The following is an 11,384-nucleotide window of genomic DNA, read 5'->3' on the forward strand; positions in this document are numbered from 1 at the left end:
TTTTTTTTTTTTTTTTTTACGGAGCAGACGGAGCAATGACATTTGGGACGGAGTTTGTTCAGCAAACGCGCTGCGGGTGACGTCACCGTTTCCGCGACAACGTTAGTGACGCATAAATTGCGCGACATATCGATAATGAATTTTGTCGCCAACGCTTTTAATTATCGAATTTTATCAATTCGTTGTTGCAGCCCGAATCATTAGCATTCAGACACGTCTGACCTGCAAGACCAAACTCCTGCTGGCAGACTGTAGCTGCCACGGGAGAGCGCACAGCCTGTTTGAGGGTCAGACTCGCTGTTTCTGCGGCTTTAGTTCTTGTAATTAAACTGTATTAACACTTAAAAATGTATATTTGTATGCCCAAGATTACTGCAAAACCCTCATGATGTTCTCTGTTTGAGAGCGACAGTTTTAAGTGGTTGTAGTTTATCATTAATATTTGCAAATTTCATTTCTACATGGGATTTTAGCAATATAAACAAGGTTTTGGCCATTTAAACTTGCTAAGCTTGCCTATATTTGAAACTATACTATGGCGTAATTGTACCATGATAAATGTAATTCTATGATCAAATATGACAAATAAATTCTATTAAATGACTGCAAGAGCTGAAGGGGTAATACAATACATTTGAATTAAATAGTCATTTAAAGACAGGAATCTGTAAGTCTAGCAAATAAAAAAAGGCAATTTAAAGTTATTTTGTACTGTGAAAAGAATTACCTGTGCTATAAATTTTAAAATGTCACCCTTTTGAATATCACAATGTTCCATAAATGCAAAAACATCCTTTTAGTGATAAGCTTTAGGAGTTTTATCACAGTGATCACATTGTGACTAAAGAACATTCACATTATAAAAGATTGTTATATTTGTCATCCCCATATTCTGGACTGTCTTGTCCCTAAAAGTAAAACCTGTATGGCCTGTTTTACAGCGACAACTACACAAACAAAATCTACAGAATCAATGCAAAAAAATAATGTTTCTTTCATATTTGATCATTTATTTCATTACAGTTATTCAAAAATGTCACAACTCCCTTAAAAAAAATTACCGAGAGGCTCTCAAATTGTTCTTTAGGAAGCCCCGAAGAACAAATTTGTTGTTTTGTTGATTAACAGCTGTGAGAGAGGGACAGAAAGGGGGAGGGCTCAGCTTTACAGCCGTCTTACAGAAACACAAGACACGACTGACAGAAGAAAAGGTTGGGAATGAAACACGAACAGAGATGTGTAGTAATGTTTTCCACTTGCAGGTGGTGCTGTTCTTGTCATCTTCTGTGAACATGCTGAGTTATTTTGTATCAGAGACAAGAAACAGACAGACAGCGATACAGAGACACGTGGACACAGACAGTTTTACATCCAAATCAGGCAGTTGAAACGGCAAACTTCACCTAAAGTGATGTTCCCACACAGACATGAAGTTGGAAACTGGGAGTAAGACTTACCCAGTTTGAGCGCTCCAGCCAGCCCTCTGATGACCGTCACCGGGTTAGCAGGGTTCGTGCAGAACTGATGAAGCGGAGGGAAAAAAGCATCCCTCTTGTTTTCAAGCTGTGAGCAGAAAGAGAGGGGGATATGTCAGGGAAGATCACAAATGCTTCTCCGGTGGTGTGGCTGCACATACATAAATACTGGGCGTTGGGGGGTTGAGTTTGTCCTTTGGCAGTGGAGGTGAAGGTGGACCGGGCGGTTGTGGAGGGGGACTCCGGTCCAGGAGGACGCTGCTGGTCAACAGGCCGTTCTTCCCCAGGTTCCTGCAGCCAAAGTGTGACGGGGGACAGAGATCAATGTGGAACTGAGGAAAGCTTAGTGTGGTAACTGATGTCATTTCAACTGTTCATGTTAATCTGAGAGTCGCAGACACAAAGTATTTGGCCTGTTGGTGAACAGTTTCAGGAAACGGCACCACAGGTTCATTCAGTAGTTTGGTTAAAGACTGTAGTACTTGAAAATGTGAATGAAACACTGGCTTGATGTAGAAAAGCTACGATGCTCAATTTTGCCACAAGATGGCAGTAAAGATTCTATTGCTTTTGGCTGAAAATGAGCAGAAAAAGTCGTTTAAAAACAAAAAACAAAAAAGTATTGCAGTGGAAAAAGTAACCATCATGGAAAACAAGTCTAACTTAGCTGTTTGTAATCTTTGTCTTATTAAACCCAGGGAAGCAGATGATCCCGCATGAGAGCTGGACTTTCTTTTAGAAATGAGTAAGAAAATCCTTGAGATGAAACAAAAACGTGAGCCTCAGTAACAGCTTTCAGGTATTATGACAGCTCTGTACTTGCAATAAATGCATGTAATTCCTGACATCAATTTGGGATTGTCAATAAGACGACAAACACATCAGACAAAGAATCAGGAAATGTCTTGCTTGTGCACACTGTACTGCTACTGATCTATTTAACACAAAGAAAGGTTGGACTTGTTAAAAACAAATGTGCTGGATGATCCAAATGCAAATGTCTTCTGAGCCAAACTAAAAATCTTTCATATCATCAACAGAGTTTCCAAAAGAATGGTTTTCCATTTTTCCAGTTTCCAGAGGGGAAAAAAGGGATACATTCTGTATAAAGCAGCATTTAAACTCACAGGTTCTGGAAACTGATGTTTTATTGTTACCAGCATCATTTAAAAAAAAAAAAAGTTTAACCAGTAGGTTTCTGTGTAAAAGTTAAACATAAATAATAACCTAACACTTGTAAATAGCTCTTTAAATGGCCTCAATTTGAAAAAGATGAGTTTATGGCCAACAGGACTGATGAGCTAAGAGTTAATGCCTTTCCATCCTCCATGAGAAGTCACAAAGTCAGCTCTGTCATGTGGTTGTGTGACAAAAATTGCATCATTTTTGTTCACATTGCAGCTTCGCCCGCCACTTCGTGACACAAGACCCTGTCCGAACTGTTTCACACAGGCGTTTGTGCCAAGTATTCTGTGATTGGTCAGTTGTTGTGGGCGTGTTTAATGGAGTTAATTTGCTTCATCTGCTCCTCTCAGAAGCAGCTGACTGAGGCTGTTAGAAAATACAGCCGTCTTCTCAACTGTTCCAACAAAACCTGTAAACCTATGAACGTAAAAAGACTGAGTGGAGACGGTGTTAGCTCTTCGTGGCTGTGGCAGCTGGGAGGAAGTCCGCCTCAGCTGGGCAGTGTCAGGACATGTTCCTTTCATTCACTCATTATTCTGTCTCAGTGGGTTTAATAAACCCGTCTGGTTGCAGTAAGGGAAGCAAACATCTGTAAAAGGACAGGAGAGTTGAGAAGCTGGAGGGAAGAAACCTGTTTTAACGCTGTAGGAGGAGGGAGGAGCTTCCTGGGAGCTCTGATCCGAGTGTCTCGTTGTGTGTGAAAACAAACGGCTCACAAACACAGACTTCCTGACTTCTTATGGAGCACGCTGGAGCCTTTAGTTTGAATCAAAGTGGAATGCTGCCGCCTTAAAACAGCTCTAATAGCAAAATTCAAACAATATAAAGATTTGAATAATGTTTGCATGAACCACTGTAAAACTTTTAAAGATTGGCATTGTTTAAGAGGACAAAATCCACATTCAGTATTAAAACAGATTTGGCATTTGTAAACAACCCCAAACGTCAAAGCTTCAAGGTGGTTTATGCAAATGTAATTACTATAACCTTTACCCTGCCATCAGTTTTGCATTGCACAGTTTTTGTCAGCAGAAATGACCTCTGGATGCAGCTGGGAAATACATTTGTAAATAACAATAAAATTTAATGTAAATAACCACGCAATGCCAAACTGACACAAGTGAAATTTGATCATTTTGCAGTGTGCCAATGTTTCATGAAGATGTGTTCCCACAGTGCAAATCTAACCTGAACCATTTTTTAAAAAATTGCATATTCATACTTTATTAATGAGCCATTTACCTGCAAGCTTTGAGTACATCACTGGAACTGGGGTAGATGGAAACTGAGGACCAGGGGGCCGGAGAAGCAGGGGCCGTGCATCTGTGAACCGATCCAGAAGGCTCCATCTTCAGAGGGCTCTGGGAATCCTCCAGTTCTGTCCCATTAAGCATGAGGCCCTGACTATTGGAGCTGGACTGGCTGTTAAGGCAGGAGAGGCTGTTGGTGGTGGAAGGGGAAGGTGTTGCAGTGGCGAGAAGTGGAGAAGGTGTCTCTGAAAGCGGTTTGGTGTTGCTGTTCTGGAGAGTTGGATGGACGTTGTTGATTTTGTCAGAGGAAAACCCTCTGTGGTTACTGTGGCATTTGTTGTTGTCATTACTGCTAGCATTGGCTTTTCCCTTTAGAAAGGCTGAGAGTTGAGGATTGTCTGAACTGAGCGCGCCTGGGGCAGGAGAACCAGGCTGCGACAGGCTGGAGGAGCTGTCCGTCACCCGCAGTTGGACGTGATTAGTCAATCCCTGCGCGGGGGTAGTGCTAGGGCTGTGTGAAGCCCCTCCAGATTGCTCTGGACCTGATGGCAAAGTGGCAGCAGCACTGCTGCCATTTCTGCCCCCAGAAGGCGTGGTGTCTTTGGTGTGGACCCCTGAGGTAGTAGCAGAGTGGGGAGGTGAGGACAAGTGGTTGGGCGTTGTCTGGGGAGAGGTGGGGGACAGAGAAGAGGCTGAGGAAGAGGCAGTGCAGCGCCCAGAGCAATGTCCAACCTGATTCAGAATGCCAGTGGAGGAGGAGGATGTCTGAGGGGAGGAGGAGGAAGAAGAGAAAGTGGGTTCTCCATTAGGACCTGCCAAATGTGAACCTGGACCTTTTTGAAGCCCCTGAACAGAAAGAAGGGTGTGTAGATCGATACAAAACACCAAAAATGTTTAAAAAGTAAGAATTTCTCAAAAATAAACCCGATCCTGATGAATTACCTGAGTGGTAGTGTTAAGTTGCTGGCTCCTCCATGTCTCGTCTGCAGGACTAGGACTACTAGTAGTGCTGCTGGTGCTGGGGTGACTGGCGCCTGTGCAGGTGTGAGGTAGAGAATTCTGCTGCGGGTAAGGCACGTTTCCATTGCTCGCACCGCCACCTCCCAAGACTGGGCTATGATTTTTCACATCCAGGTGTCCTGGCAGCCCCGCAGAAGGACTCAAAAAACAGGAACCATTGGCTGCGGGCTGAGGGACACACGGGGATCGGCTGGCTGTGTGATTGACAGGAGAGGTATGGGGGAGGCCTGTTTGGGGAGAGGACTCAGCTGAAGGACCGTTGGAAAGGTTGGGTTGTAGTTGACTACCCGCTGCTGCCTGCTGCCTTGTCTGATCCACAGGAGAAGCAGAGAGAAAAACTCAAAGAAGTGGTTTGTGTGTAAGCAAGCGGTAGTTATTAGGTACAAACAATTTAGTACCTGATGCTTATGTTGCTGCATGAGGGTGAATTGGTTCTCCAGCTGTTCAAGCATCTGCAGCTGAGGAGGCTTGAGGTTGGCTCGGTTGGTCCGTAAGTGATCCAGCTGCTGTACATTTCACAACAGTGCAGGAACCAGATTTCATTAGAAGAGATGGCAGCATAAATGATTTCTTTGTTTAAAAGTATTCTGCACAAGGTCTGCATGATATTAAAAAACCTGCAATTGGGATAATATTACTGAATATTGAAACGATGATTTCAGATGCAATAAAGCATGCAGATATATATTGATAGACCAAGTATCCCTGTCCTTTCTTAATGAAGAGAACCAAAGCCAACCAATCCTAATTTAGTGGAAAACCATGTTGTGTTTTCAGAACCAGAGTCTATGTAATAAGGATATAAGCCTTAGGTCCCATGGTGTTGCAGTGTTTTAAGTGTGCCTCCAATGAACTCAAATGTTGTCAACTAACCCATCTAAAGCTTCCAAATCCATCATCGATTAAAAGGCATAGTAATCTTAGTGAGTGTAAACAAAAAAAAAGCAGAAGATTCTCAGAAAAGTTCTCTTTCATTATTGGAGTATTTAACAAATATAAATAACTTTGGGTATCCTAACTGACCTTAAACAGGAAAAGTTTAATCTTAATTATATCCAGACAATAGGAAAAATAATTGTTTTTTATACAATGTAAACATCTGGTTTCAAATGTACACACAAGGTTTGGAGCAATATAAAGATAATGTCTTCTTTACATGTAAAATATGACAACAGTTGTATGAGACAGTCGGGGGGGTTGACTTTCTTTGAAGACAAATCTACCTGCTCCACATCTGGAGCACAATGCCACCAAAATTATAACAAAGGAGGGAACAACATGCTGAGCAACACTAAGTACAAATGAGAAACTGTTTCAGTACTGAGCCATTTTCTTACCTGAAGTTTCTGTGGCGTTAGGTACCAGCTGAGGATCTGCTGTTGAGTGGAGCCATTTGCCCAGGAGTCTGCAGCTTCCTGCAGAGAAAACCAAACGACAAGGTTTGCTCTTTTCATGTTCCACCCTTTAGGAACGGGGACAGTGATGCATCTTTGCTGTACCTTTACTGGACTGGCAGTACGTTTCTTCTTGGCAGGACTGGCCTGTGGGTCTGTGTGATTGCTGGCAGACTGGCCTCCCTCCCCCTTACAGGCCTGGAAATCCAGTATAGACAGACCTTGAGGGACACTTCAGACTAACAGCAAAAACCTTTTGGAAGTTGGCTTTTGCAAAGAAAAATGACCTGAAACAGTGACACCACACTAGGACTAAAACCTTTCTGCACAATGACACTGAAGGAAAACGGAAACACCACACATATCCATGCATGTGAATTTTATTTCAACAAATGATGCATGACAATACTCTGATGAAAACATGGATTAGCTTTAATACTGTAATGCTATGAACACGGGCTGATGAACATATTTAAGGGTGCCAGTGCATCAGCATGCTCATTATTCTTCAGTTTTATAGTTTTATAGTTGTTGTTTGGGACCCCACTGTGGGCGTGTGGTGGTGGTTTATACTGTTCTCTTAAATCTGATTCCATTTTAAAAGGATTGTTAACAGAGGATTTTCTACCTAACTATTATATGTTAAAAAAAAAATTGTTGAACTAACTGAATTAAAAACGAAGTAATTATCTGTAATGCTGTTTGGGTTTTTACAGAAGCCATGGTGACCAAAAAAAAAAAAAAAAAGATGATAAAACAAAAACAATTGGACTTCTATTTTGTAGTTTGTTTAATTATTTTGTAACTGATAAAGTTCCTCGGATGAGCAGTGAAACGGCTTAAACTGCGGAATAAAAATACAATTGTTTTGGTCTTTTTAAAGCTTATTTTGGATTTACCCTGACTGAGAAACTCCACTAGTGCTATGCCTTCCATTGATGTGTCGTCTTTGCAGCATTTATAGTCTCTGCCACAGTCATTGTGAAAAACATGAGCTGAAAAGCTTGGAAAAATCTCAAGTCTTCAGTAGATCAAGCTCATTTAGGGGGTGTTATTGTTATGGTTACTGTTTCAGCCATGTAGGAACCCAAAAGTGGTGAAAATGCAACCCTTGCATTTTTGTGTAGACAGCCCTTTTGAAAACAATAGTATCATAGCCCCCGACTCGAACCTAACCTTGGACCCGAGGGCATCCTCGTCTTCTTGTGCTTAACGTTCAAATCCAGAGAATAAGCTTTATGCACATGCTCTATGACTTGTTTCTGGTTTCTGGTTCCTTTTTGTGGACGCGTTACAGATAAAAAGGTCATTTTGAAAAAGCAGTGTTTCACTGTGTCAAATGGCAACGTCAAAGCTCAAATAGTTTGTTTTCATTACCACATTCTGCATTGTTTGTGATCAGAAATTAACAGTTAAATATTCTGAATCCCTGCTTTATTTTCAAGATGTTCCCCATCCGTTTTTCTGCAGCAGACAACGGCAAAACTAAACGGGGGAATGTTTCAGCAGATCTGACTAAATATGAAGCCTTTCTATTAGGTTTTCATTTTATTATTTGTGCTTTAGAAGCTTGTAAACTTTTGGGGGGTGGGACGGGGTGGGGGGTAAAGTCATCCGGCTGTAGAGAACGGGGTGGGAAAGGTTGGGTAGTATCGCGCTGGGCTGTGAAACCTGGCGAGCAACAATTGTGGTGGTTCTCAATTTCCTCAAGTGAGTCGCAGAAGCACGCAGTTTTGACCACGATCGAAAAACTGGCGCAACAAATCGTTTTCCTACACGAGTGTCCTGAACTCATCTGAATGTATTCACGAGTCTCCATCTCATCTTTGGAGTGCCAGAGCTGTATTTTGATACAAGTCTAAAAAACACACCAGTTTTTAAAAGTGGTTTTAATTTCAAAAGCGTCCTACAGCAGACCTCCAGCGTGGGTACGATGTTGGTGAAGGTGAACAAAAAATAATGTACACGGTCTAGAATACCGTTTTGGAAGCCATAAACACAAGAAAAGGTAATGATTTCCCTGAGTTGGCAGCTCACAAAGCGGCTGCACAGTTTGCTAATCGCAACAAAAAAATCGGAATATTTTCTCACAATTTTCCCCACAGTTTGAGGCAATTATTAGCAGTCACAGCCCAGTAAGATAGCACCTTTAGGACCTTATAAGCCATTTTCCAAAAGATAAAATTAAAGGAAACACGTTATTGTGAGAAAAACACATAAAAGAATTTAAATTCCTAAACACTATTTTTACTTTAAGCATGCAGGTTCAGCTTTGAAGCTTGCCAAAAACATTTTAATGAATGCACAATATTTGGGCATCCTTGCAAAAAAAAAATCTGCAAATTTGGGAAGAAAATGAGTCCTTGTGTAGAAATGTTTTAAATTCTAAAAAGGTGTAATTTGAAGGGGAAAAAAAAGGTAACGGCAAACTCCTGTCTGGCAATTAGAAATATTACAATATGGGCCTTGCTCCAGTTCCACCTGACTAGGTCCCATTTTCTCTTTTGGTCTAGAAGTCAGTTTTGGCCGGCCGTGCAAGCCATGGTTCTCACCTGCTGTGCCTGTGCAGTGTTCAAGGCCCCCTGCCTGGACGTGAGCTCTGCAGGGATGGGAAGGCTCCATGCCTCCTCAATACAAGGAAGCATTTTACTCTTATTCTGCAGACTACCTGGGTGTAGGTTACACAACTGAGCCTAGGAGAAATTGTGTAAAACACACACTTTAGTGCTGATCTTGGATTGAACAAGAGAGGCACTACAAAGTCTATTATTATTTCTGAAGTTGGTGAAACTGTACATAATTGAACAGAAATGATCAATGCCATGAATGTATGTTTCAAAATCAACTGAGGAAATAAAAACACACCAATATGAATAATTATTCATATTTCTGTGGTCACAACTTAAAAAAAATCACAAAACACAATCTGCATTTCCAAAAGCTGAATGCTTTGGCAAGTCTCGGCAGTCAACACGACACCTTAATGCACACGCACTGAAATACTCGGGAACATCTCGGGCATTTGGCCAACCCACCTGCAGCAGTTTGATGCGCTGAGTGAGGGCAGCAGTGTTGAGACAGGCCTTGCTGCGTGTAGCATTGATGTAGCACTTCATAGCATCGTGCAGCTGACCACAGGACTCATACAGAGTACCAAGGTCCATCCAGGCAGCGGCGTGGCTATGGTCCAACTGAACGGCACAGATGTAGGCCTGCAGAGCATCCATAGGCTGGTTCTGCTGCTGGTAGAGCACACTGCAAGGAAAGAAAGCTTTACTCTCCCTTCCTCATACATTCACCCCAGAATATAAACCTTTTCTCTTCGACAATAAATGGGACACTTTGCTCTTACCCTATAGAGCACCAGGTGTCAGCACTGGCCTCAGACTTATCAATGGACTGACGGTAGGAGATGAAGGCATCTTGCACCTTACCAATACTGGAATAGCACCTGAAGATGAGAAATAAACAACAAAAAAATGTTTATGGGCTTTTTGATACTTATGTGAACCTAACAAACAATATTTTTTATGCCAAGCTATTAATTTTACTTTCATGAGTTGCCTTTAGTTTAATAAGGGACTAAATCAAATTACACAGATTTAATAGATTCACATATTTCCATCCATCCATCCATTTTCTTAACCCGCTTCTCCATTCCGGGTCGCGGGGAGCCGGTGCCCATCTCCAGCAGTCAGATTCACGTATTTAATTAATTCAATTAAAATGTGTCACATTTTTCACTGTTTTTTTTTTTTACTCAAAATTAGCTTTGACACAAGCCTCAAGTTGAACAGAGGAACCGTAAGAGGAATGCAGTCAGTTCTCAAAATAAAACTACATCAACTAAACTACTGTAAGCAGGACAGAAATCAACACCAGCGAGAATTTATAATCAGTTACTGAGACATTCAACAGAACCACAACATTACTGCTGTAAACCAGACCAGAAAAGATAAATACAGTAAAATTGGAAGTAACAGATGTCAGAGGACATAGGAGATTCAAGCACAGAACACAAATGTTAATCTTTACAGAAAAGATCAACCAACTTTATCTTGCAGAATTCCTACTTATTTCCAATTTGAAAGCTGAACTTTTACAGCTGATTTTTGTGACATTTTTGACATCAAAGTACAAACCTGTCCTGTAAACGTGTAATATAAATGTGCTAGTGCAGCTTCTCAGTCATCCAGGACACGGTAAAACCAAAAACATTTTCAGATACAGAATAGAAGTCCAGCTGTTTTTGGTTTTAACCTTTTCTGGATTTGTGGAGCATAAATTATGCAAACAAGAGTACCACCAATAGTACATAATACTCCATAATCTAGGGAGCAAAGGGTTTGACATTGCCATGTTCCTCAGATATGAAGCTGGAACATAGAAGATATTTTCACAAACGGGTCACCTGTGACCCGTTTAATGAACAGGGATCATTCTCGACCCATGAGGTATCAAGCTGTGCAGTTTGACATATTTATCTTACAGGGTTATATATTCAGAGATTGGACAAGACATTTTCCACACACAGACAGACAGACGGCACCATATCAGAACGTGTCCTGTCTTAGGACAGGTGTATAAAAAAGTTGAACTTTAAGGAACAAGAAAAAAAAGGTTGTATTTCAGTCTTTTTATAACCCAAAAAAAAAAAAAAATGTTTAAGAGGATCATTGGGTGCATCAGCAGTTGATGCTCACAGGATTCTGCTTAGGAGTAAAGGAAACATATTCAACATGTAACTGCATTAGTCACAGAGGTCTTTAGAATATCTGTTTGTATTGTATAATATATAACCCCAATTCCAAAAAAGTAGGGACATTGTGTAAAACGTATAGAAAAACAGAATGCAACAATTTGCAAATCTCATAAATCCATGTTTTATTCATATTTTATTATTGATATTAGTGCTGGGCGATATAACGATCCATATCGTGGGGACGATAGAAAAGTGTCTATCGTGATATATTTTCTTCTATCGTTTCTATCATAATTGTATCAATGATTCATGTAAATATTTCATAACGTCGAATGTATTAGTGTTGTCACTTTGCATA

The 11,384-nt window shown here is 41.0% G+C and overlaps 1 protein-coding gene across 1 annotated transcript in view; it reads right to left on the reverse strand.

The window, feature by feature from the left end:
• Positions 1-11,384, reverse strand: part of kdm6a (lysine (K)-specific demethylase 6A) — a gene marked incomplete at its 5' end in the record, with an annotated part of 31,686 nt that overhangs the window by 11,678 nt on the left and 8,624 nt on the right. The window contains 10 exon segments of the mRNA XM_025008784.2: positions 1,458-1,563; positions 1,637-1,766; positions 3,903-4,756; positions 4,853-5,239; positions 5,329-5,436; positions 6,268-6,345; positions 6,430-6,522; positions 8,877-9,017; positions 9,360-9,579; positions 9,677-9,775. Of these exon segments, the coding sequence (XP_024864552.1) occupies positions 1,458-1,563; positions 1,637-1,766; positions 3,903-4,756; positions 4,853-5,239; positions 5,329-5,436; positions 6,268-6,345; positions 6,430-6,522; positions 8,877-9,017; positions 9,360-9,579; positions 9,677-9,775 (2,216 nt within the window).

This window comes from Kryptolebias marmoratus, linkage group LG6 (assembly GCF_001649575.2).
Source record: "Kryptolebias marmoratus isolate JLee-2015 linkage group LG6, ASM164957v2, whole genome shotgun sequence".
NCBI classification, from domain to species: Eukaryota; Metazoa; Chordata; class Actinopteri; order Cyprinodontiformes; family Rivulidae; genus Kryptolebias; species Kryptolebias marmoratus.